Source organism: Dichotomopilus funicola (genome assembly GCF_033296635.1).
Source record: "Dichotomopilus funicola strain CBS 141.50 unplaced genomic scaffold C8A04scaffold_26, whole genome shotgun sequence".
Classification (NCBI taxonomy): domain Eukaryota; kingdom Fungi; phylum Ascomycota; class Sordariomycetes; order Sordariales; family Chaetomiaceae; genus Dichotomopilus; species Dichotomopilus funicola.
In genome coordinates this window covers 214,518-240,338 of record NW_026944047.1, presented here as the reverse complement: position 1 = coordinate 240,338, position 25,821 = coordinate 214,518, and the positions used below count along the sequence as shown (strand labels likewise).

The 25,821-nt window shown below is 54.3% G+C and overlaps 8 protein-coding genes across 8 annotated transcripts; 6 read left to right on the top strand and 2 right to left on the bottom strand.

Moving 5' to 3' along the window:
* Positions 1 to 2,011: 2,011 nt before the first annotated feature.
* C8A04DRAFT_28107 (uncharacterized protein) lies at positions 2,012 to 3,139 on the top strand (the record flags this gene model as incomplete). Its single annotated transcript, XM_062780525.1, has 1 exon — positions 2,012 to 3,139. One exon carries the CDS (start codon positions 2,012 to 2,014, stop codon positions 3,137 to 3,139), a length of 1,128 nt encoding a protein of 375 aa, XP_062637576.1.
* Positions 3,140 to 6,133: 2,994 nt separating this feature from the next.
* Positions 6,134 to 8,335, top strand: C8A04DRAFT_28106 (uncharacterized protein; the record flags this gene model as incomplete). Its single annotated transcript, XM_062780524.1, has 1 exon — positions 6,134 to 8,335. One exon carries the CDS (start codon positions 6,134 to 6,136, stop codon positions 8,333 to 8,335), a length of 2,202 nt encoding a protein of 733 aa, XP_062637575.1.
* A 974-nt stretch (positions 8,336 to 9,309) lies between these two features.
* C8A04DRAFT_28105 (uncharacterized protein) lies at positions 9,310 to 9,952 on the top strand (the record flags this gene model as incomplete). Its single annotated transcript, XM_062780523.1, has 2 exons — positions 9,310 to 9,640; positions 9,711 to 9,952. 2 exons carry the CDS (start codon positions 9,310 to 9,312, stop codon positions 9,950 to 9,952), a joined length of 573 nt encoding a protein of 190 aa, XP_062637574.1.
* Positions 9,953 to 10,457: 505 nt separating this feature from the next.
* Positions 10,458 to 12,603, bottom strand: C8A04DRAFT_11680 (amidase signature domain-containing protein; the record flags this gene model as incomplete). Its single annotated transcript, XM_062777057.1, is given in 10 exon segments — positions 10,458 to 10,843; positions 10,908 to 11,027; positions 11,132 to 11,213; positions 11,288 to 11,668; positions 11,724 to 11,814; positions 11,862 to 11,917; positions 11,994 to 12,038; positions 12,182 to 12,283; positions 12,295 to 12,313; positions 12,362 to 12,603. 10 exon segments carry the CDS (start codon positions 12,601 to 12,603, stop codon positions 10,458 to 10,460), a joined length of 1,524 nt encoding a protein of 507 aa, XP_062637573.1.
* A 724-nt stretch (positions 12,604 to 13,327) lies between these two features.
* On the top strand, positions 13,328 to 13,567 carry C8A04DRAFT_11755 (uncharacterized protein; the record flags this gene model as incomplete). Its single annotated transcript, XM_062777083.1, has 1 exon — positions 13,328 to 13,567. A coding segment is annotated over one exon (240 nt), but the record flags the coding sequence as incomplete, so codon positions are not given.
* A 1,761-nt stretch (positions 13,568 to 15,328) lies between these two features.
* On the bottom strand, positions 15,329 to 16,255 carry C8A04DRAFT_28103 (uncharacterized protein; the record flags this gene model as incomplete). Its single annotated transcript, XM_062780522.1, has 2 exons — positions 15,329 to 15,583; positions 15,650 to 16,255. 2 exons carry the CDS (start codon positions 16,253 to 16,255, stop codon positions 15,329 to 15,331), a joined length of 861 nt encoding a protein of 286 aa, XP_062637571.1.
* Positions 16,256 to 17,792: 1,537 nt separating this feature from the next.
* On the top strand, positions 17,793 to 18,671 carry C8A04DRAFT_11697 (uncharacterized protein; the record flags this gene model as incomplete). Its single annotated transcript, XM_062777062.1, has 1 exon — positions 17,793 to 18,671. The coding sequence occupies one exon, from the start codon at positions 17,793 to 17,795 to the stop codon at positions 18,669 to 18,671; it is 879 nt and encodes a 292-aa protein (XP_062637570.1).
* Positions 18,672 to 20,027: 1,356 nt separating this feature from the next.
* C8A04DRAFT_28101 (killer toxin subunits alpha/beta) lies at positions 20,028 to 24,431 on the top strand (the record flags this gene model as incomplete). Its single annotated transcript, XM_062780521.1, has 1 exon — positions 20,028 to 24,431. The coding sequence occupies one exon, from the start codon at positions 20,028 to 20,030 to the stop codon at positions 24,429 to 24,431; it is 4,404 nt and encodes a 1,467-aa protein (XP_062637569.1).
* Between the last annotated feature and the right edge of the window lie 1,390 nt (positions 24,432 to 25,821).

Genomic DNA, 25,821 nt, shown 5'->3' with positions numbered 1-25,821 from the left:
GCAGGCACTTGTCATGCGCAGAACCGCTCAAGCCCGCTCAATCTCGGACTCGCCTGCCATTGGGCCACGCCCACCCCATTTGTGCAACCCCGTGGATTGTCCGTGGTCCCCGATTCCCAAAGCGTCGGCGCTAGCGTCGCTTGGATCTGGGCATCGCTCGACGGCTTCCGAAGCTTGTCGATCTGGCGGCATGAACAAACGGCAATGAGCGGCGCTGATTGGCACGCTTTCCGACACACCGGTTCTTTGCGTGAGTCTTGTTTTCTCGAGTCCCGCCTGGTCGGAACCTTCATGTAGCTTTTTGTGATCCAACTTGGCCCTGCAACAACTCCACGACACTAGCAGGAATTATGCTTTGGAATATTTTTGTCGATGTGTTTGGCAAGATTTCCCTTTTGCTGAGTGTGAGGAGGATGTAAGATGTCGCGGACCAGGCAGACAGAAAATCAAATCAGAAGGAACCGATCGGCAGGGCGGAATTGATCCGCAAAAGAATGCTTTAGCGGCTTCTGAGCGCCTTCCCAAATTCCCAGCGGTTCGCGGTGCACAAACCCTCACCCTTTCCGACGGCTTGGGTCGCCCACAGGCAGCCGCTCTTCCGCCCAAGGGGAAGGCACGCAGGGTCCACAGGCCCCACAACAGGGCAGCCCGAAAGGCATCTTGCCCGGCGGGACGGCCAATCAGCAGGGGTTCTGCCAGGGACTCGCGGTTCATTTGGCCGCAGTGCCCGGTGCTGGGACCTGCTGCAGAAAAAAGCTCGAACCATTCGCCGGCTGTCTGAGCGGGGGCAGGGGCCACAGGTGGGAAAGCTGGGGGAAAGAACCTCTCACACACGACCCCAAGACAACGCCTTGCTTGTCCCAAACTAGGGCGCCCCGAGGTGTGCCTGCTCGTTTGGATTTTCTGATGAGCCACCAAGCTGCTTCGTTGCTGCCGTTGTTGGCTGCTTGGTAATCCAGCAATTCCTGGTTCGTGAGCTCTTGGTGTTGCCAAACCTCTGTTTTCTGCTTTCCATCTTCGTTCCATCTCTACGCCAACCCGCCGAAGCGGAACCCACACCATTGTCACCACAACCACACCTTCGCGCCCACACGTACAGCAGTGTGCATACGCCTGTCTCGGCGCAGTTGCCACACACGGTCTCTCGGGTCCGACTGCTACCCTTCTTCGGCATTTTATTTTCATTTTCTTTTATTCCCTCCGCATCGAGCGAGTCACCGTGCCGGTGGAACTCGAATCTCGCCCCTGGTTCCGATCTTTCGAGTCTCGATTTCCCCCTTCCCGCCCTGTCACTTGCCGCCCTACCCAGCTTGCCTGTTGGCCCTATGCTTGCTGTTGCCCGTTCCCACTGGAACGGTTCACCCGCGACGTCAACTTCCCGTCCCTTGCGTCGGGTTGGCTCTTGTCGGGAACACAACCTTCATCAATCATCATTCGCCAAGCCGCTGGTCCCGCCGGTGACTCGATCTGATACGAACAGCAGCAACGACAGCAGCAGGAGAGACTGCCCCCACGAGTAGGAAGACGACGTGGAGAAGAAGCAGGAAGCAGGAGGCGTAGCATCATCGTTGTCGCGCGGCACTGGTCTGTCGTGGGCCGTCGCCAAGCGCAGAGCGCATGAAGCCCAGATGCCTTCCTAATAGCCGCGTTTTCCAACCAACACCTATCACTATCTCATCCTGTGCGACCGCGACAGACGCGTCTACCTCATCGTCGAGTCTCTTTGCGTTCGCCGGCCGCAGTCGGCCAGGCCCGTCCTGACTCTGCCATGGACGCGCGCCCAGGTGCCCCGAAGCCTTGGTCAGGGGTTCCCGCAGCATTGGATGGTTACAGCGACGAGGTGCAGCTGCATCCAGAAGAAACCCCAAGAAAAGAAGAAACACCACCGCCAACGGTGGTGCAGGCGAGTTCCGTGGCAAAGGACAAACCACATCAACCTCCATATCACTATCGTCAACCGCGACATCGACACGGTCGACTCGACCGCCACCAGAAAACATCATCGCATGCCATGCCATTATCGTCCTCCAAGTCGTCGACATCACTACGCTCCGCCGACGACCCGCAACAAGCGGCCGATTCACGCGGATTGTTATCGCCAGGACGGTTCGTGGAGAAACTGACACGCAAGTTGAGTAAGCAGAGTCTACGGCTCAGCCGACTCGGGCCCGGCCAGCAGCAGATGCAGCCAACGCTCACGACGGAACCATCATTACCATCACCCTCATTACCGCCATTACCACCATTACCATCTTTATCATCATTACCACCATTATCACCGACAGAAGCAGCAACGAACCCATCGACAACAACAACGTTGGGAGGGGACGCTTCCGAGTTGCACAGCTTCCAACCATGGACCGGGTATGCGGCTGGTGGCCGATCGTCCTACCTCGCGACGTCACGGCCCACGAGTTATGTTTCCAGTCGCCGCACCACCCCGGGAGGATACGCGCCCCCAATGCTGGACTTGGGGGATCCGATTGAAATTGATCCGGATTACTTGGATCCGCAGCCGGAACCGCAACTGGAACCACCACTGGAAGTACGCCCGGAGAAGCCAGACGACAAGCGACTAGCAGACCTCAAGCGACCTCGACGACAAACAAGCGGCCAGCTCCGCAGCCTTGCCCGCTCGGTGGACCAACGACTGGAGGACATGATCGCCGACGGGACGCAGTGTATCGTGCGCAACGAGCCCCTACCGACGACAACGACAGAACCCCCGTCAGCACCGCCGACGCGGCCGTCAAGCACGATTTATGCCGATCCGGTCTTCATCGAGCCTGATCCGGAATGCTGCCTGCCGAATACCGGGACCGCGCTAGAGGTGGATGAGAATGAAACGGGCGAGGGGTCGGAGTTGCTTTCCGATCTATTCGGCCAGAGCGGGACCACGTCACTGCGGAACGCCAGCGGGCCTGGCGGCATCCGCAAGCACACGGTCAACGGCGTGGACCTGCGATACCGACTATCGGCGGACGCTGCTCTGCGCTGCACGAATGTGGTGCGCAGCCGGCCCAGGATGCGCAAGCGAAACAAGCCTCGGCATGGGAGCGGAGTCTCATCGATTGTCACCTCGCCGACCATGTCGTGCGCCCCGTCGCCGCCTCTTCCGCCGATGAATTACCCGCCATAAATCCGGTGCCTTTGTTTTATTTTTGATTATACTTTGGTCCACTTTAGGCCCCTTTTTTTCGTTTTATTCTTTTGTTCTCTTCATGTCATGTGTACTCGTCCTTTTCCTTTGTCTTGCGCCACGTCATTTTATATACCCCATGTTTCGAGTTTTGAGATTCAATGGCCCGGGCTGGTCAAAGGTGCTATTTTGGGGTGTTTCGGGAAAGGGAGAGAGCATTGCAAAAACGGGGAAATATTGTGTGGGTGTAGGTGAACTGAACCGTCCACCACGTCCTGCATGTCTTCTTTTTTCTCTTCAGTTTTTTGTTTTTACTTTGGAGTTTTCGCGGCGTTTTTCTTTGTTGTTCGGATACCATTTGGGGCAACGGACATACACGGGGAGAAGCAACTCACTCATAGACCGGGGCCTCACAAGCTATTGGGTGCTGGCTGACTTGGCTAGGGTCATATCTTTTTTTTTCTTCTTTCCGATCCTCCTCTCAAAAGCCGGGTTATTTTCAGGCTTACTGTGTGGATGTGGATGTACACCCGCCGTTTACACGTTACGTTACGTTGCTGAAGGGAAGAGGGCCGTCTCGGCCCCAGTGGAGGACAATCGATGTACTGTACATACAGACAAAGCAGACGATGTTTTAGTCTTTTTTTGGTGTGGGGATCGCAGGGAATAGCAGTGCAGTGATGACGATGATCATGATGATGGGCTTGATTGAATGCTGGAGTGCTTGCCTTGCTGTGTTTCGACTTTTTTGGGTCTTGTCCTTGTTAGCCATTTTTTGTTCTCTCGGGTACGGGTAAGGTTCTGAATGTGTGTGTGTGTGTGGGGTGTGTGTGTGTGTGTGGGGGGTGTGTGTGTGTGTGTGTGTGTCGTGATGTTTTGCTTGTTGGCTTGCTTGGCTTGTCGGTGTTGGCTCCCTTGAGGGATGGATAGATGACTGGATGGGTGGATGGGTGGTTACTGTACGGATACATGCATATGTATGTATGTACATACTTACCATACCGTAGGCGGCGTAGGGTTACGGCTACGGCTACGTGTGCTTGACCTTATGGTGGGGTTTCTGTGTCCCTCTTTCTTCCTTTCCTTTCTTTTCCTCCCTTTCTTTGTGAACTAGGGCGGACACGTTGATATTAGAGGGTGAGTGGTGGGTGTATACGGTGTAATTAGTCCATCTCTCGTCATTGATGAGATCGGTTTGGTTGGATTGGTAAATAATGGGACAGGGGGATGAGAGGAGAGGAGGAAATGGATGTGATCGGTCGGTCGGTCGGTCGGTCGGTCAGTCATTGAGCTCACGCGACTTGGGGCCTTCCACCCTCCGTCTAATTCAATGGGAACGGGAACGGGAACGGGAATGGAAATGGGGTCGTGGGGCTTGGGGGAGGGGAAGGACGGTTGATTTTCTGGGTGGATGTTTGGGTGGGTGTGTGGGTGTGTGGGTGTTTGTGTCGGTTCACACCCCCCTCCTTATCAAATATGTCCTAGCCCCAACCAACGGATTGGAGTGGAAGCAACGGATCGTAACCAAACGGGCCGTTGCCAACGTCTTGGAAGTGACGGATCGTAACCAACGGATTGTGGCATAATGGTAGACGCGGACCCATCAGTGTGGTATGTGCATACCCCAACATGCGTACGCGGTATGAATTGATTAATTAACTAATTGATTGATCGATACCACGTTGAGGGGGCCAGAGAAGGAGTCATGTGCATATAGTATAGTATGCATGAAGTTGGGGTCGGAAGAGGGACGGTAGGGTTGCGGATGACAGGCAAACAACAAGTGGTGAATGACAAACGAGGGATTGGCAAACGGGGGATTGACGGACCGAAGGAAAGGAAGAGAAGGGAAGGGAAGAGAAGTGGTTACTATCTGTTGCCCATCGCCTGTCGTCTTTCTGTTTCTCTTTTATTTCTTTGGTTCGTTCTCGAGCTTTTTGTTCTCCTGGCCTTGTTTTATTTGATTCTGATTTATTTTCACTTCTCGCTTCAGTCTAGCCGTATCGGTATCACTGCGACGAGCAAACACGCCCCTTTGTACCCGTGAAGTGTACATTCCAGCAGCTTAAATAAGACATACATGTATGTACATTGGTACAGTACCTACATACATGGATGGGAATGGGCACATGGGAAGGCACCTCCTTGGTTACGGTACGTATCTAGCCGCGTTTTCTTTGTCGGGAGTTTGTTTGGGCACTGTGGCTGCTGTTATCTGCCGAGCCCCCTTTCCCGACAAAGGAGAAAGAAAGGGCCTGGCCTGCTTTGTCTGAGGTCCTGGGCGGAGGGAAAGTTAGGAGAAGAGGGGTACAGGTAGTGGATCAGCTTCCTTTTTTGATGTTGACGTTTATGTTGAGTCTGATTTTTGTAGTTCGGATAGGTGATGTTCAGTTGCTCCAAGGAGAAATAGAGTCAGTAAGACAGAGGGTAAAACAGAAGATTAAAGAGGAAAGGTACACAGGATACGGAAGATGGTAGGGATCAAAGAGGCGTCAAACGGTCGGGTATGCATGCACGATTATCGGGGCCGGAATGCTGCGAGATCGACCGGGGTGGGTGTGTGGGTTGGCTTAGGATACAGCACAGTACGTACAGTCCATGCTCGCCTGGGTCTGGGGCCATGCTAGAAGTCTCCCTCGGATGATGGCCGTTGTCTTGTGGGCATGGGAGAAGGGGGCTTGGGCGAAGCAGTGGGTGGGGAGAATGGAGGAATGGATAAATACATGGGTTGGGTATCTCCCGTTTCTTGGTTTGGTTTCCCGTGTTTTCGTTCTAGCCACTTGCTGTTTGATTTCCCATTGCGTCGTTTCTCTTCATATTTCCCTTTTCTCTCTTAGGGCCGGTCTGGATTTGGTTAGACGGTTTGATGGCGTTTATGGCTGGGCGCTTTCAAAGCATCAAGCCACTTCAACTTCAACTTCAACTTCGGCATCAAGCCTGACTTCACCCAGTTACCAACAACGTAACGGAGACTCAATCATCATACAACACGACATGAGCGCCACAGCTACGGCAATCCACCCCTCGATGTCGGCTGGCCCGATCAACCAAGGGGGTTCGGGAATGACGGCAGACTCGTTTGGGCAATACATCAAGCTAGAACCGGGGGCGGAAGGTGAAGCAGGCAGCGGACAGGGGAACGAGCAAGACAGGAGAGGGAGTGATGGCAGTGGCAGTGGCCAAGGCGGTGGATTAGCACAGTTCTCAGGCACCCACGGGTTGCTTGCCTCGCCATTGTTTGCCTCACCGACATCTGGGGAGCGTGGGCAGGTATCGACGGTATCGTCGAGCAGGATACAAATCAAAGAGGAGGTCTCTTCCTCTAAAAAGCAACAACCCCTCCAACCGCCTTTAGGGAGCGGGTACATCTCGACGGGACTGTTCAAACCAAATTCGACTTCAACGTTGACTACTGCTTCGAATACCACGATAAGCCCCCTTCGAACTCGCCTCGGGGCCCTCTGCACCAAACTCCGCGACAAGGCAGCTACGCTAAAAGAATCCCGGCCCTGGTCGCCCATCTCGCCGTCAATTTTCCTGTTGTCCGCCGCGACGCCAACAGAGGCGAAGACCGGAAAGACACAGTTGCCGAGTGCGATGTCTCTGGGTGGTCAGATTCAGGACCAGAGTCAAGATCAAGGTCAAGGTCTGGGCCAGGGCCAAAGCCAATATCAAAGGCAAGAGCCAGAACAAAAGGGGCTTGACGGCCAAGCAGGGTTGAATTCAGGAGTTCTGGAGGACCCATTCAGCACGGGAACCATGGATATCACGGGCAGTGCTGGCAGCAACGACCTCATCCGGCCTCTTCCATACACCCCCGACGGTCTTCCGGTATCCATAGCTGAGAGCTGGCAATTACCAATGCCGACTACAAACGACAGCCCCTGGGCATCTGCCGAGTACCTCGGGGCACAAGAAACCTCCCACTGGTGGGATCCCGCCCTTAACATCATGGACACCGAGACCGAAACAGATTTCTCCGTTCCCATCACCACGTCCACCTCGCTCCCCTACCATACCCTCAACGCCCATGCCATCAACGCCCACAGTGTCGCCTTGAACAACGCCGCAAACAGCCTCGCAAAAACCTTCGTCCCGCCGACCACCAGCTTCGACTACCCTCTCTCCCTGTCTCTGTCTCTATCACAACCAGACATCAACACACACACCAACACAAGCACAACCACAAACACAGACCTCCTCCTACACATGCCCCAGCCCCGCAGCAGCATCTCCCCAGCCCAGACCCTCCTCCGCGGCGACACTCCCCGGCCGCCGACAACCACAACGACAGACAGCCGCCGCCGGTCCTCGCGATCTCGCCGTCCGTCTTCAGGAGGAATCAAACACCATCGTCATCCATACCATCACTACAACAACTCAGTTCTTGCCGCGCAGAGGGCCCAGAGGTCTTCATCTTCCTCGTCTTCATCTGCCTCACCCTCGCCGAAGATGTCTGTCCTGGCTGGTCCGCCGCATGCACATCTGCGCGGTCACCAACAGCAGCATCGACGGAGTGCGAGTGAGAGCGCGTCTGCGCAGACACTTCCCGGTATGGGTATGGGTATAGGAATGGGAATCGGCATGGGAATGACCTCAGCATCATCCTCCTCGACCTCATTACCCCTAGGGTATCCCCTGCCCCCGACACAGAGCCCATCACAACAGCCAGGACTAGGCCGGTCCTCATCGGGCTCCCCCTCCCCCCCACGCAAACCCAAACAACCCAACTCCCGAGACACCAACAACCCCAACCCCAACAACCCTAACCCTCACTCCCACGATAAAGAAAAATACTCAGACAACACCAAAGACGGCTTCGTAAACTACACCCCGCACGACAGCGCCCTGCTAATGACAGGTGTCGCACCCTCCGGCAGTTCCAAAACCAAAGCCCGGCGTGAAAGGGAGGCGGCTGAGCGGCAGAGGGCGTTTCGGGAGAGGTTGGCGAGGGCGGTGAGGGCTGCTGGGGGGGATGTGAGGCGGTTGGGGGGGTTTGAACGAAGTAAAGCTGGGGATGGGATGGGTGAGGGGATGAATTTGGATTTGGACGGGCAGATGGAGATGGAGATGGGGTATGAGGTGGGTGGGGGTGTTGATGGGGATGTTGATATGGATGGGAATGGGAATGGGAGGGTTAATAGGGGGCCGGGAAGGGCAACGGGGAGTGGGCTTGGGAAGGGTATTGGCGTTTAGGTGTTGTATTGAGAGGTCCGGTTTGATTAGCGCTTGTTTTGTGCGATTTTTTTGGTTCCTATTTGTTTCTTGTAGTTGGAATTCCTCTGCAAAGATGCTCGGTAGAGTTGTATGAGAACAACCTCAACGCATTGAGAACGCCCGTCGACCTTAGTATCAACGACATCTTCATCAACATTTATTCAATGCGGCTCAGGTCCATGCTCTGGTTTTCAGTCATTTCTAACAACGGGCTTCAATTAAGCGGCGGACAAGTGGGACTGTGTGGTTTTAGCATCTTGACGATAACATGGCATTTTCCCTATACATAACCCCAACCCTGACAGTTGCGCCAACTTCTGCTCGAACCAAGATTTCTTTATGAGTTGTGACGCTCCTTAACGTGAAACCGCGCCTTGTCCTTGTATATACCAGGGTTTTGATTATATAATTAAGGGTGGAATCACGTGTCATTGTGCACATGTCAAAACCTCGTCGTCCGAATTGTCCGGCTCTCAATTATTAACCCCGTGATCAGCGAGCCGATCAGCCTCTGGTCGGCGACCACGACAGACGCTGCCAGCAATTTCAACTAGCCTCGAGGCAGGTCTCAGCGGAAATCCACTAGGTAACTAAGCTTTTTGAGTATGGATCAGACACAAGATTATGTACGTGTCGTGCAGATAACCCTAAGGACGGTGTGATGGGTGTCTCAGTTGTCTCATCGCCCGACGCATGAGGATCTCCGGGGTTAGCCGTATTGGGGGAGCCTACACCGATCGGTTCAGCTCGGGGTCGGGGGTTAATTAGTCTGGTCCCGGGTGACAACTGGGCGCGAATGTTATGAAAGGGCAATCACCCGTAATTTCTCGAGACCTGCCCATTAACCTTAGCATCATCTCAATAACATATCCTCTCAAACATCAACACAGCTTCCCAACTTTTCCCAACCTACCAGTCTCCCCCTAACCCAGCCTCACAACAACACCACAACCATGCAGCTGACCACCTTCACCATTCTCGCCGGCGCCGCCGTAGCTTCCGTATCCGCCGCAGTTCTGGCCCCCGAGCCCGAGCCCGCGCCCGAGCCCGCGTTCCAAAAATTCAGTCTCACTGCGGTGCTCGAGGACGCGCCGTTCAACAACGGGAGCATCAGCGCGAGCAAGGGCAAGTTATGGCTATTGCTACCCGCCAACAAGGAGGATGCCCAGTGCGACGGGGAATACCAGCGGACTACATTCTTTGTTGACGCTGAGCAGCTGCTTCTGTATCATGGCGATTTTGACTCCCATCAACGGATCTTCGCTAATAGTCCCACATATGGTGGTATGTTTTCTCGCTGATTTTGATCGAGGTGGAAGATAGAAAAGGATATTCCTTGCTGACAAAACCCAAGGCTGGGGCAGCCTCGACTATTTCAACAACTCCGACGGTGAGACTAGGGACTGGCAGGTCCAAGACTCACGCCTGTCGTTCAATGACCAAGACTGGGTGGCGTGCTCGGAGGACGACGGCTCCTATTCGGTGTTCGTGGACGCCGGTCAACGTATCACGGGCGGAGGCAGACTGTGTGTCCCGTTCCAGGCCGCGGTCGTCAATGAGACTGAGCCGGTGTCCTGCGAGTACACCGTGCAGTAGGTCGTGGAGGACAGACAACCTAATGGGGAAGTGCTTTCCCCCCTGGGAGGTGCAGGTGTAGTTGATGGGGATTGAGACGACGGGGTTGAATGTTGGTCGTGTTATTATGTAGAGCGCAAAACTGGCGGAGGTTTAAGTTTGGGTCGTTGAATCCACGGGTAGGATAAGGGAGTTCGACGGGCAGGAGCTGGGCCCTTCAAAGACCTGGCATTAGAGTAGTTGGTTCAATGGTGATTCAAGGTCCTTACGTTTTGATGGTTCTTCCCATAATGCAAAGTTTAATTTGCCTACGATCAGGCAGCCTCTGGTCCACGATCACAAATGTACCGCCAGGTTGTTCAGTCAGGTTCAAGGCAATTAACTCTAACTTTGGTAACGCAGGGGAGGTTGACATCCTCTTGACGCGACTAGGGCGTGGCATTAAACCCAGTTCGGCAGGGAGCAGGGCTAAGTTGGTAGCTCTCCAAGTCAGAGACTACATTTGGTGCTCGTGCGCAGAAGATTCCTACTTCTCAAAAGCAGCCCCATCCCACTTAGCAAGCTTGGGAGGGGGCTGCCGCTTCGGCATGGCAGCCTCCCAGGCGCTCATCACCTTCAAGATCAACGATTCCTTGTTCTCTGGCGCAACCACAGCCAAGCCAAACGCCCTACCGTTAAACCTGGTCGCATACCCGAGTGGGATGGTACCGATGGGGTAGTTGGCTGCTGTGGCGATAGTGTTGAAGCGTCCTCGGGGAGGGCCTATGAGGACGTCGACGCCGTTCCCTTGCAACATAGCATCGATGCCTTCTTCCCGATTGTGTCGGCGAAGAGCAGCGGTGTATTTTTCATAGGTCTCTTTGGACATCTCTGCAGTAGCAGCCCGCTCAAGGGCCACCTGATTGGGCGTCCCTTTATTGATAATGATTAGTCGCAGCTAGCGTTTGATTGAACTCGTTGGTTCTAGGCAACATACCTGGTTGCAAGCAAATGTCGGCATACTTTTTATTGAAGTCGACGAGATCCTGCATCGTCTTGACGTGAGAATGGTCAAGTCCGTTAATGAATTCCGGGAACAAGTTGTGGGTGTCGATAGCTTGGATACAAGGTCAATACATCGAGCACCGAAGGAAGGAGACCGGATTGGGTATCACGGTGACTTGCCCAAAATAGCGTCAAACATGTCGTCGTCCTCAGGACTAAACTTTCGAAGAGGAATGTCGCGTTTCACATGCGCTCCAGCTTTCTCGACAAGGTCAATGGCTTTGTTGAAGTCGTGATTCTAGATAAGGTAGTTTTCACCTGTCAGCTTTCATGAATCAAGCGTGCCTCTTTTCGGGAGATGGTAAAGCTTACAAATTGCTCGTTGTAGGCGTCGTTCGGGCGCACGGCATTGGGGGAAGACACGCATTCTTTCTCATCTAAAATTCCAATTCGGAGACCCGCGAAAGACTTGGTCAAGAAATCGTAATGGGAACCCTCCTTCAAAGGCGTAAGGATGTCCAGAAGTGCGGCAACATCGTCGGGGGACTTCGTCATGGGGCCAGCAGAATCCGCCAACGGAGTGCCGGGCAGAATGCCCCGGAAAGAAGCCTTGCCAACGCTAAGTTTGAGGGAGTGAAGACTGGCTCGGTCGCTGGGCTGCGTAATCGATCCGTCTGTCTCGGTACAGAGTGCAATCGGCGCCATGCCAGCAGCAACTGCAACTGCCGATTCAGATGATGAACCGGCAGGCGTCTGCTGTGAGTTAGTATGCGATGAATTGCACGCAAATGGCCAGAGATCTTCTTACGCTATGTCCAAGCCAGCTGTCCGTGGGGTCAATGCCGTCGGGGACATAGGGAGATTGAGTTTGACAGAAGAAAAGGTCATTCAGTACAGCTCTTGTGCAACATGTGGGACGACTGGCACAGATGCATGTCCAACTCACCCTCCAATTGTTGACCATCCAGCATATCCGCCATCTCCCTTGAAACCAGCCATTTCCTGAAGATCTCGTCAGATTCAATCACAGAGGAGATTGCCACCAACCCAGCGTTGCATGTAAACGGGGGTTGCGTACCGAGAGATTTGCTTTGCCTAGAAGAATCAAGCCGGCATCCAGCAGCTATCCAGCAATGTTAAACATCCCTCCGAAGATAATGCCACCACAAGGCATAGACAAAGCATAGAGTTACCGTCGAGGTGAAACCCTCGATCAAATGGTCAAAGTACAAAACCAGGATGGGCATGAACCGGAGAATGACCTACTGCTTGAACAACATCGGCATTCTCCCTTGCAATTGCGTCTTTCAAGGCGTATGCCCCGCATGTTGTCGGCAAAGTGAATGATGTAGCCGTCCACATATTGTCCTGAAACACACATCATTAGCCCTGGAATAGCTTCAAATTGCCTGCCCAGATAATTATATATTCATCTTCGCCAAAAACGGAATGCCATGGTACGGGCTTCTCGTCTTCCCGCTCTCGCGCTCTTGATCCAGCTGGGCTGCAGTGTCCAAAAGTTGCTTCTCCGGCACGACACTTATAACGGCTCTAAGGCGCGCGCCATCTTTGTTATGGGTGCGAATCTGCTGTAGATATGCTTGTACAAGCTGGACGCTGGTAACCTTGCGCTGCTCAAGGAGCACGCGAAGGTCACTGGCTGTTGCGGTCAAGACATCGAAGGGCATTGTCGGTTTGGCAGAGAAGAAAGGCTGAGTCACTAGAAGAGAAAATGTTAGCATAGAGATCTTCTAAGTCGATGGCGGGTTCACGAGGGCGGGGTTCCCGGCTCACCTCTCGAGAACATTTCCCGGGAACGAAACAGAAAAGCGGCGAGCCCGGTCAGCCCTAAAGCTCGCTCGATAGTGTTGCGATTCATTCGCAAAAAAAAAGAGATTCTAGCTCAGAAAAAGAAGAGCGGGAAAAGGCAATCCCTTAACTCCAATCACGAGGCAGCATCGCCTTTTGTTTGCTTGCAGGAAGGACGGTGCCTGCTCAAAACACCCCCACCCGCCTGAACTTCATACGCCTCCCCTGCGCCGCCCTTCCAAAGCATCGCGCTGCGAAGTGGCAGTTTCGGTGCTGCAATTATCACTATGGGAAGAATGCTTGATTGCTCAAGATAACCTAGGTAGGTCGTTTATGTCCGCCTAGATCACAAAATGCATGCTGGCTGCAAAGTCCAAACCAAGGCAGGCTTTGGGCAAGGCACAGTACGAATAAGGACAATTCCGAATAGTCGCGTGCTTGGCCGTCCCGCACTACTGCTTAAATGCCTACAGTCCAGGGGTGAATCGCCGAATTCGCTTTGTGCGGAGACTCCCAAAGTATGAGACAGAAAAGCCCTTTGTCGCTGCGATCCCTTAAGGAACTGTGGATCTTGATAAATTCACCATTACCCACCTAGAGTAGGAGGAGAAACTCGTTGGCTTTGTCGATGTTCAACCAGCTCTTGCCGACTTCACACTGCAGACCTCCAGCTTTCAGGTTTTCAGCTACAAGTCCAAGTATCCCAGAGTTTCAACCACGGAGGAGGTTGACGGCTACCAACGCGAAACCGAGGATGTTCTGAAGAAACTTCTTGATGCTGAAGAGGTTGTTTGCTACGAGGTCCTACCCACGCGGGTGCTCACGGCTAATTTCCGCATTTAGCCCGGCCCGGGCCGTACCTCTCGGAGTTGTTACCCGTCAAGAGACCATACCCTCTGTAGGGTCTTGAGTAACAACGTCACCACCGCAAAGTCTGAGATCCTGAGATCAGCCTCATCCGGTTCGGCTAGATCAAGGTACGATTGGAGGTATGTAAGTAGTCGTCGTATGGGTTAGGCCATCGTGAAAAGTGCCCCTGGATCCAGCAATTTGAAGATGCAAGCCAAATCAAAGCTGTAATTATTCTCTATCATACGCGGTTAAATTGTCTTCCATCAAAATGTACTAAATCAATCAAGCGCCTGGTGCGCCTTACATCTCAACACACGGCCCGGAGCCGGGCGCGCGGGAGCCGGGTGGGTAAGCGGGTAGGCACAGGGAGTGGTGCAAGGCAGCATGCGCAGGAGGGAGGGTCACATTGCACTTTTTGAGCGATTCCCGTCTGAGGTTCCCAGATTAAGATATTTGATTGCGTGCTTGATCGCATTGATGGATCTAACCGACAAAGGGGGGCAGACACCTGCTAGGGTTGGGGTTATGTATGGGGAGATTCACGTGTATTCTCCGGTAGACCTGGGACAACAGTCCGAAGGGAAGTTACGTCTCAAAAGAAAAAACCAAAGTGAAAAAAAAGTGAAACGATTAGGACTCGAAAAAGAGAGCTGTGGTAAGCGGAATCCCAGGGGAGCCTTTTCACCCTGGGAAGCCACCGACTAGGTACACAGCTTAACCACTACACTACGCGCAGGTGTGATCATCGTGATTTGCTCGATTGTTAGAAACTGGTACAGCGAACCTGCCTTATATACTCCCATACTGTAATTGCAGACTCAAACGGAAACATTCCCCAAATGTAAACAAACATTTCGCACCGTGACAATTCTGTCACCTGCCATCTTTCCACATTCTTTTCGGCCACATCGCATATGATCAAGTTGGAGAGTATGTCGAGGTTTGAAATTCTTTTGACTACAGGATTACCCACCATCCTCGGTTTGCTTCCAGGCGTGACCTTGATGTAGCACACCGTCCTGCAATTACACGAGCTAGCAAAACTCCCAGCGGCCCTTCAATTCCACGATCGCGGAAATGGGAATAACAATTGTACGCAAATGCACTCTGGACGTGTGGGTACGAAGTAACATTAAACTTTTGGTGGGGCGGATTTGGAGTTTGGTTGTCTTGCGCTAGTAAGCCACAAATGTGACGATAATTTGGGGGGTCTCCGAAGGGCTGCATAACTCAACGTCTTGTGGACACTAAATTGCCGAGGACCGTTTGGGTGGAATACAATGTGACTCATCATTTACTGCTGTGTAATTGTGAGTGTTCGGTCCTGCGCATCGATATTGGGCTGAATGTAAACGTCGTAACATGAATGGATAGAGGTTGCTACGAGAATAGCTAAATCTTTCTGCCATTTGCGAAAGTTGAAGGTTGTTGTTGGAGTGGTGGCTTTGGGCCTGCGGACATTGAAATAAGGTTTGCGCTGCCGGGGCCATTTACGTCATCGTCGCATCCACCGACAAGGGACCGTGACTTGCGTGATCTGTGCTGTCGATCGCTTCTTCAAAGGCTTTTGCGCTGCAACGGTCGATTGGTTCATCCCGCCTTGAAAGTGTGGAGTAAGTCATCGAAGTTACTTGATTAGGAAACTCTTCACGACATCACACATAATATTGAAATTCTCAATGAAGTTATCCCCAACTCTGATGCACATCTTCTGTTGTCCACGACTCCACGGCACTTGTCTCAAAATTCAAACTAACCCTTAATGATGCCAATACAGGCATACGCGTTGGCCCAGATATCCCGACAGTCTTCAGACAGACCATTCCACAGCTTCACGTACTGGCCGCCCGCGACACCATTCCAAAACGCGATAGCGTCGCAGGTGTCACCCGGCTTGACCATGACGAACTTGTTGCAGTTTTTGACCATGCCCGGCTGCGTGGGGGTGGGCGTCGCGATGCCGTTTCCGGTCGTGGGAGTTCCCCCAATGAGTCCGACACAGGCGTACTGGAGGAGGGGTTAGTAAATAGGCCTTACGGACCATGATCATCATCAATACAGAGTCTCACTTACGGTAGACGCCCACAGGCCAGTGCAGCCGCTCTTGGCCGCGGGGTTCCATTTGATGAACTGTGCGGTTGTGATGGAATAGAGCGCCGCGATGGTGTCGCAGGTCTCGTCCTTCTGGACGAAGTGGAACTTCTTGCAGTTCCCAACCATGCCGGTCTGTGTCGGAAGCGGCGTTGTCACACCATTGGTGGGCGTAGTCGGGGTGTGACTGGTGGTAGTGATAGGGGCTCTGCTGGTGGTTGTTGAGTGGTGGGTGCTAGTGGTAGGGGCTTTGGTGGTCGGCGATTTTGTCGTCGACGAGGGCTTGGGCGTGGTGGTGGAGCTGGTAATTGGGGACTTAGTGGTGGTGGACGCGGTGGTCGTCGGATCGTCAGTGAAGGCGCCCATCACACAGTATTCTTTGCTCGTATCCAGGTCCGGACAGGCGATCCCCGGGTTAAGCCCGATTAGCTGCTCGAGCGTTATGTTCCAGCCGTCTGCAAGGCTTTGGCAAGTCTCGCCGCTGCTGACGGGGGTGGAAAAGATACAGTTAACGCTGCGGTGGGCCAGAGCTCGCGCGGAGACCATGACCGGGGCGAGGCCAATGGTAAAGAGGATTCTCAGCTGCATTGTGAAAAGCTAAAATCAAACTTGAGAACCTATGGGAGGACTTGAGAAGCCTTTGGAAAGAGAGAAGTAAGTATGGTATTCTCACTGTGGTTGCTTGCGGCCTGGTGAGACGAGATGTTGATATGGCGCAACGCAGCCTTGATATAATACGCATCTTGAGTTTCGACTCCCCACCGGCCTCTCTGCGGTGTGTTCATCCTTTCTTTGTCTCCAGGCAGCTGTCCTTCGCCAAGATCGGATCAGTGACTTGTTCGACTCTTTCCCAGCCTGACCCATGGTTACACACCTCATGAACCGGGAGGGTGTCATCGCGGTCCGAAAAGCCGGTCGCCGTCTTCGGTTCTATTTTGTCTGCTGTTTCTCGAGGCAGAATTGCGGAGATTCCGCCTCATGACACGGGTTGTTGGTTGAAAAGTCCACAAAGACCAAGTGACAATATTGATTATATGTTGTATCAACACTTTTAATGGAACGTTCCATTGCCACTTCCGCCAATATTGTGTGGGAGGCTGTGGACCACAACGGTCATCTGGTGAGAATAGCTTATCCAAGCGAATTCGATGACCATTCACGACCCAAGCGAGGGACACATGGAGCTGGTCGTAAGGCGGCCAACAGCATTAATCTTGGCGTTTCCATTCTTCCATTCATTCCACACCCATGACTTTGGAGTTTGGGCTCCCTCCCCCTCACTATGGTTCAAGCAGCTGTACTCGATCCCTGCCGCAGGAACGTCACTTTTGGTTCGGTCCTATCGTGCAACCAACAACGCCGAGTCGGTGCTTGGCGTCTTGCCAAGACGGGTCCGGAAGAGGCTAGAACTTGGCTTGCATGTGGATCGTAAGGGGCGGAGATCGGAAAGATTTTGGGTGCCATGCCAAGTGGCCAAGCACACATTAAGCTTTTCTTGGATTCACGATCTACACGACAGGTGTCGCCGGGCGTTCATGGGCACTAAGCACTGGGAGGCATCGCTGCTGTCCAGCATACTAGAACTGGACGTCAATTTGAGTTAGATATCAGGGACCGGGCAATTAGCGACTGCTGGACTTGGCTTGGATCCGAAGAGAGAAAACCGAGTCTTTGTGAGCCGTTTACCCGGAGATGAGCATCCGTATCGTTATGCAGTTGGTCGTCGAAAGTACGTTTTGACCTGTCAAGAGTGGAACCGACGAGGCAGTTTGATTCGTCAATCTCTGGTTTCCCCTGGTAAATGCGCGCCAAGAGGCGCCATGTATGCCAAGATGAGGCCCCTTTTCAGGCGTGGTAATATGGAGTTACATCACAGTCGCCTCGCCAGTGAGGCACTGGGCGGCTAAACGCGCTCTCGCTCTCGCTCCCTCTCGTGACGGCCCATCAATGGCAAAAAGTTGTTCTGCTCCTGCTTCGCATTGGATTTCTTTCTGTTTCTGTTCTGGAGCGCATCTTGAGCCGGCCCATTCAACCTCGTTGCCACCAGCTCGCTGACTGCGAAGCAACGCGTCCTTCCACCGAACTTTGTCAATCGCTACAGCTCTCTCTGCCTTTACTCACCATCATGCGTTTTACCACCCGGGCGGTTTGGTCCCTGGTGGCCTCACTGGCCCATCTCAGCGCCAACATCCACCACGCCATGGTACACGCCGCCACCAGTGGCTTGCTGGAAGTCGATCTAGTGTTCCCTCGCGATAACCAGACCTACGCGCCCACACCCTACATGCCCATTGTGTTCGCACTACACAACGCCGAACTTGCGCGAGGTATCTACCCTGAAATTGCGTTTCGAATCCGCAACCGGTTAGACCCGAACGAGGGCCAGGGCGAGGGCTTCTACCTACCCATCAATCTCCCAAACGAAACCATCAGCAACTCGGAGCCTTGGCTCGTGCATACCTTGGTGAACAACTTTGCAACCGCGGGGGCTTGGGATCTTGTTTTTGATCTCTGGTGGGTGGATTGCAAACTGGAGGAAAACTTCGGCGACCCTGAGTATCAAGGCCGCGTTGCAGGGCACGTGTTGGATGGCTATCCGGGTGCCATCAGTATGAACACCTCACACGGTGGACAGGGGCTGGATCTCGTCGCTGCCACTGCCGATGAAAAGGCATGTCACGCTGGCATGGAGCCCGGGCATGTTCTCAACGTCACCAACGACCGACGGAACGTCACCGACTACGAGGATAAGAGACTCTACCCAACGTGTCTCATGGTTTCCAAGGTCGCCCCGGACACAAGTTTGCATTTGTGCGACGTCAGATTCAACTCCACTGCCGCGACTGCCATCGCTGCCTCAGTGAAAGACGCGTTGTGCCACGGAAAGAATCCACCGGCCGACTGTCCCTCGGAACCTTCAACCGCATCACGGCTTGGTGTTGCGGGTGCTGGGTACTTGGTGGCTACTTTGGCGACTTTGGAGTTTCTTCGGTTTCTGGCCTGATGGACGAGCGCCATGACGCAGCATGGCTGGATAATATTGCACACTTGTCATGTTACTTTTATTCCACGCTTGTCTTGTATATTCTTCTCCTTACATGTAATTAGCCCCAAGATGATCTCATATTTCGCATCTCAAAGGAAAATAACCTCACTGACAAAGCGTGATACACCGTTCTCTTGCTCGTAATAGCCTCATCTTCATTAGCTACTATATTCACACCAACGCAATTGTTGTGTGTGTGCAGTCGCAATCACAGTCACAATCTTAGTGCCTAGATTAGATATTGCATGCGTCGACAGTTATGGATGGACTCCGGTCGGTACATCTCCGCGGTCAAACTGGGACCATGTGGCCCCAATGGTTGGGTCTTTCCCTTACCAGGAACTTTGGCCCTGACCAGTGCCTGCCATTTGTCATGGTTCCTCCCACGTTGATTCCTTCCCACGGCTCCAGGTACCCCATGACACGGGAGTTGGCTCCGACGGCCTGTCGGATGCGCTTGCCTGCTTTTGCAATCCGGTGACTGTTGGTTGAAAATTTTCAGCTAGGGAACACCTTCCTGCTTCCCCTGATCAGAGATGGAGGGACGCATTGACACACATCCGGCAGGTAGCAATCGGGCACATGCATCCGTACAAAATTTAGAACCAACAACAGAACACGCATTCAGCCTCGCGAGGAATTATTCTTCCGGAACCACCTGGACATGATCTAGACCACCTCCCCCATGACTTCTCATTGACCGTGCTCTGTCTTTCCCCACACCTTTGCATCTGCCTAGACCACCGGCCCGGTCACCGGCGTGCTCGCGACGACCGTCCTGCTCAGCCAATACATCGCAATGGGCCCACCAAGACACAACGACCACCGAACCAACAGAACCGACCGGCGAGGCGAACCAACAGAAATCCTCAGTTGACTTTATTACTGTATTCAGTTCGGTCACCCTGACTGGCCAATTTCCGAGTCTCTGATGCAACATCCAGGTGGAAGGGACCGAGGATGGTTGCAATCAGGCATGGCTGAGGGATGAAACAAGGACACCGAGAGAGGCATACGACGAAGAAATGTAGCGGAGGGTAGTGGCAAAGCATCAGAGTTGGAAATGAGACATGATGGAGAAACCGTACCCAGCAATGGGGTCGGCTGAAGGGAGTCGCTCAAGAGCCTGGAGGCCGCACGAGACTTTCTTCGAACTGGGCCAACCTGGTATAAAGTCCAGGTTTAGCCAGCCTCAAGTCTGCCTGATCAGAGGCATACTGGTCACGGTAGCTGTCGTGCTCTTCTTCTTCTTGACGCTTGTTCCGTTGCACTTTTCTCCTGTCTGGCCGCCTACGGTGGAAGCTTCACGCAACCATGGTGGCCTCAACCTTTCTGACGACGGCACTTGCCGCTGTTAGCCTGTTGTTCTCTGCTGACGGAGCTCTGGCGAGGCAGTCAGGGTTCACACCCCCTTCTCGCACTTACCATGGCAGCAGAGAGGTCTGCCCGGAACGTTGCTACGTTTCGGGGCCCAACCCTGGCAACTGGTCGGCCTACCCTAGCCTCAAGCTCCTCAGAACGTGCCAAAAGACCATGTTTTATGACTTCTCCCTCTACGATCCCCTGGACGACCCGACTGTCAACCATCGCATCCACGCTTGCTCTTCGTTCGGCTCCGACTTCTCCACAATACCTCCCGATTCTGCGGATGCCCAGCGAGCCAACACTTCTACTTCAGCCACCCCCGTCCCAGTCCAGTTCGAGGTTGGATGGTGGAGTGAGGGCTTCGGTCTGGCCGCCCCTGGCCTCCGGTCCCTGATCACGCAGCTCCGCGAATATGTTGGGCGCGGTTACGGCGCCACTGACCGTCCCTTCATCATGTTTGGCCAGTCCGGACCTGCCACTATCGGTCTCTACATCGGCCACGGTCTCCTCAACCAGGCCATCGGCGAGTCAGCTCTGCGGATTTTCCAATACAACCTTGATAACCTGAACGTCTCAACGCCGAGCTTAGCCATGCAGCTTTGCGCTCCCGGCTACGACAGTGCCCACGTCTTTGGCGTCATGGTCACCAGCAATGCCACTTTCGGACCCATCCAAGATGCGATCAAGACCTGGGCCAACGCGACTTGTCTCTCGTTTGTCGGGTCGAGAAGCTTCGCTGGGGACGCCGTTTTCACCGCCCCGCTCCTGCCCACAAATGGAACCGTCGGTTCAAACTCGTCCACCATTCAATCCAGGGCGCTTCATCCCCGTGCCGATTGCCGGACGGTGCAGGTCCAAGGAGGCGACAGCTGTGGGTCGCTGGCGACAAAGTGCGGCATCTCCGGTGCTACCTTCACCAAGTATAACCCAGGCTCTAGCTTTTGTTCTTCGCTGCGGCCGGGACAGCACGTTTGCTGCTCCAGCGGCAGCCTTCCCGATTTCCGCCCGGTCCCCAACGCGGACGGCTCTTGCTCGACGTACAAGGTCAAGACCGACGACAACTGCGCCGATATTGCTGCCGCGTACTCTCTCACCGTTGACGACATTGAGAGCTTCAACAAGAAGACGTGGGGCTGGAGCGGGTGCAAACTGCTGTTTCCCAACACGTTCATGTGCCTGAGCAAGGGGACTCCGCCGTTCCCGGCCTCCATCTCCAACGCCCAGTGCGGCCCGCAGAAGCCGGGATCTCAGCCGCCGACGGACGGCTCCGACATCGCCAGCCTCAACCCCTGCCCGCTGAATGCCTGCTGCAACATCTGGGGTCAATGCGGTCTTTCCCGCGACTTCTGCATCGATACCAACACGGGGCCGCCGGGAACTGCTGCGCCGGGCACCTATGGCTGCATCTCCAACTGCGGCCTAGATGTCATCAAGGGCGACGGTAACGGGGCCATCAAGGTTGCTTACTTCGAAGGTTACGGCTTCAACCGGGACTGCCTCTTCCAGGACGCGTCCCAACTGGACACGGGCAAGTTCACGCACGTCCACTTTGCCTTCGCGACGCTGAGCCCCACGTACGAGGTCCAGCTGGGCGATGCACTCGCGTCGTACCAGTTTTCCGAATTCAAGCGCATCTCGGGCGCCAAGAAGATTGTCTCGATCGGCGGCTGGGACTTCTCGACGTCGCCTTCTACCATCGACATTTTCCGCGCCGGTGTCACGGCTGCCAACCGCTTAGCCATGGCCAAGAGCATTGCCAAGTTTGTTATAGATAACGACCTCGACGGTGTCGACATTGACTGGGAATATCCTGGGGCACCCGACATTCCTGCTCCTCGGACGGACGGCCAGGACGAGGGACCCAACTACCTCGCCTTTCTCGTCGTTCTGCGGAACTGCCTCCCCAACAAGTCCATCTCGATCGCCGCCCCTGCTTCGTACTGGTACCTGAAGCAGTTCCCTCTCCTGACGATGAGCAAGGTCGTCGACTACATCGTGTACATGACGTACGATCTTCACGGCCAGTGGGACGCGCACAACCAGTGGTCCCAGGACGGGTGTGAGGCAGGCAACTGCCTGCGCAGCCACGTCAACCTGACGGAAACCCGGCAGGCGCTGGCCATGGTCACCAAGGCTGGAGTTCCTGGTCGGAAGATTGTTGTCGGCGTGACCAGCTACGGCCGGTCCTTCCAGATGGCCGACCCGGGCTGCTGGGGCCCAAATTGTAAGTTCACCGGTGACCGGCTGAACTCGGACGCCACCAAGGGCCGTTGCACCGGGACGGCCGGGTACATTGCGGATGCGGAGACGGACGAGATCATGGCCGATGGTGGCAGCCGTGTGGTGACGAGCTTCATCGATGCGACCAGCAACAGCAATATCCTCGTCTACGACAACAACCAATGGGTCAGCTACATGAGCTTCGGCATCAAGAAGATCCGCACCTCTCTCTACGCGAGCTGGGGTATGGGCGGCACCACCGACTGGGCCAGCGACCTGCAGGAATTCCACCCGGTCCCCGGGCCACTGAAGGACTGGGACGCGTATAAGCTTGCTATCAGCGTCGGGGAGGATCCCAAGATCGACAACACGCGGACCGGCAACTGGACATCGCTGAACTGCTCAGAGGACATGGTTATGTATTGGGGGGACTACCTTGCTGCCGACCGGTGGACGGGGCTGTACGCTGCTGATGCGTGGAAAGACATTGTTAGAGTCTGGTTCGACACTGACCAGGCGAGGAAGAAAACCTTTACCGGGTCGGTTTCAGAAACCCTTGGCACAGGGCTGGTTGCAGACTGCGCAAACATTGCCAATGGTAAAGTAGACAACTGCGATGCCACGCTGCAATGCCCGGAGGCGGCGAACGGTAAGACATCCGGGCCGGCAGCAGTGGTGATATGGGACTCCCTGGTCTTAATCCACGAGAAATATCACGAATTCTACGATGCGATCAACGACGCCCATACGAGTTTCAACTCCGCTATCGACGACATGGAAGAGACCTTTGCGCCTGTCCCGGAGGTTAAAGACAAGGACGCGTGGCTTGATATGTTGATCGACGCGGTCAGCTTTGGAGCCGTGGCAGGTCTAGGGCGGTACATCAAGATTGCCGTCAAGGACCTAGCCTACTTTGCCGAGAACGAATCCAAGACCGAGCAGCTCGTTGAGGTCGTCGGGGCCTTGGTCGACCAGGGCAAGGGCGCCGTGAAAAAGGAGGCCAAGGAGCCGCCGGGTGATTGGACAGAGGCAAAGCAGAAGCAGCTAGGGACCTACCTGGGCCTGGCCTTCGACGGTTGGGCTGACGCTGCTCGGAATGCCAGTTACAAATTGTTTGACGGGAGCCAGGAGTCGGTCCGCACCCTCGGGGATCTGATTTCCGGCGGCAAGTTCACGGGCGGTAAGGGCGGTGGCAAGGACGACAATTCCAACAAGAACACCGGTCTGAAGGAGACCATTGGCAAAGCTTTCTTTGGGTTCGCCATTCCCGCCATCTGGCGCGCCTCCAACAACTATGCGTTTGTGATCGACTCGGGCTATGCATGCAATGTGGACAGGCCACTGCCGGCCTTCCTGGAGGACAACACCATGAACGCCACGGGCGCCTGCGTAGACGGCATGCGCTACTACCTGGTCGCTCCCACCGGGAACCCTTTGGCGTGTTCGTGTCCGTCGGACAACACGGACGGCCACGAATGCCCAATAGCGTGCGATCATAACAAGTTCTCGGCACCCCCGGGCCTCGACCAGTTGGGCGGTCGGTTCGGAGGGGTCACCGTGGAGGACCTCACCACCGCCGCCGTCCGCGCATGGATCGCCAAAGGCAAGGACAACGACGTTGACGCGAGGGATGCCATGGCCCAGGCTGCTCTAGACGATGTGATGGCATCCGACGACGCGCAGGTCCCATTCACCAACCTCCCCGTCTGCTCCGCCGATCGCGCCTTGCAGGGTTGGACCCACACCACCGCGGGCTCCTCCGACAGCTACCCGTGCGGCACCCTGCCGGGCATCAACGCCTGTGGCGACTCGACTTTTGTGGACCAGACCAGCGACGCATCGCCTCCTGTCAGCGACTGCCTCCAGATTATCAAGAACATCGAAGGCGACCCCACGACCAGTTTCTCCCCCCCGACCATTAATGGCCAGTCCGGTATCGCGTGGGGTCCCAAGGGGTGCACATTTGGCGTGGAGGTGACCGAGCCGACCGCTGTTACTAACATGTACATCGGGGGTCAAGACATTATCGATATCATCAATGATGCAGTCAAGAAGTTTGGCGGCAGCGGTAAGGTGGGAGCCAAGGGCAACATGGTCTGCAACGGCCTTCCTATCTTGTGGGGTCTTTACTAGTTGGCAAAGGAATTGGAAACGAAACACTTGTGACATCTGTCACTGGGCCCGTCGCTGGTGGAGGAAAGGTGAGGAGGAGGCTGAAGCCGGGCTTGAAGAGCGCCGGACCGGACGGATGTGGACCGACTTTTTTGTTCTCCTTGTTCTTCTTTGACGACAGTTTATAAATTTCTTGTACATATTTGATAGATGATTCAAGACCTAGTTCATTGACAAGTTTTGAGATCCTTTGGCTGTGGCCCAGCGTGAAACATGGTGGTACTGTACATACATACACGGATATTATCACAGTTATGAGTAGGAAAATGGAATGAATTGTGGCTCAGTAGAATGGTGATGCCAGAGATGAAGGTACAGGTGGACGTGGGGGAAAGATTGAGTTGAAGCTGTTGGACGAAAGGGGAAGGGTGTGCAGTTGCAGTTGTAGGAGACTGACTGGGCCGTGCGCTCACAAATAGGGGTCGGCGGTGTGTACCGGACAATATAATCCTGATCTTATCAGCTCTTTGACGGGTTTTACTGTAGCAAGCTTGGCGGCCCTGGCCATACTTTCCCACCAAGTCCCTTCTTGTGAAGAGAGCCGCGAGTGTTTTTTCGTACAGACTGTGCCAGGAGTGAGCATATGTACAAGCCCCCTATCGGCGGCTTAGCTGAGAAACTAGTGAGATCTAGAAACATACTTCTTTCAAGCCCGCTGTATGTATGCCTTTTCGAACCCTTCCACCTTTTAATTCCCGAGTTCCGCGTGGCCGGGGCGGCTGAGTAGTAAATGTGTGGTTGCTAAACTGTGATGGATATTATATCGGGAAAACTGACAAGTCAGTGCTAGTTGAGGCGGCAATTGGGTAGAGCAACTTGACGAAGCAGCCGAGAGCCTACTGTCACGGGAGTGGGCGCAACTGACCACTACATAACACCTCAAAAGAGGACTGGTTCGAACTGTCCAGTCGAACCAGGAGTTGCGCATATGAACCACACTGTCACAACCATGACACCTACTCTTCAAGAGACTGTAATGATCATCAACCACACACAAATTGACCCCCTTAAATCAACACAACATCCCACCTAACTCTCAGCCAGGCCTAAGCCAAGTCAAAGACAGCAGCCACACATCACAACCACAACGACACTCCCACATAATAACCTAAACTCGCATGCATGCAAAAAAAAAAAAGGTAACGTGGATTTTAAATCAGCCCAAGAAATTAACTAACACAACCAACCAACCGTCCCGCCCGCCTGCCTGCCTGCCTACCATCCATCCTCCCATTTCACATCCCCTTTCCCAAAACCGGAATCAGGGCCTAGGATACTTCCTCCTGCGATTCATCCACCCATCCATCTCCCAGCCCAGCTGATCGAATCCCCCTTGATTCTCGTCTACTGC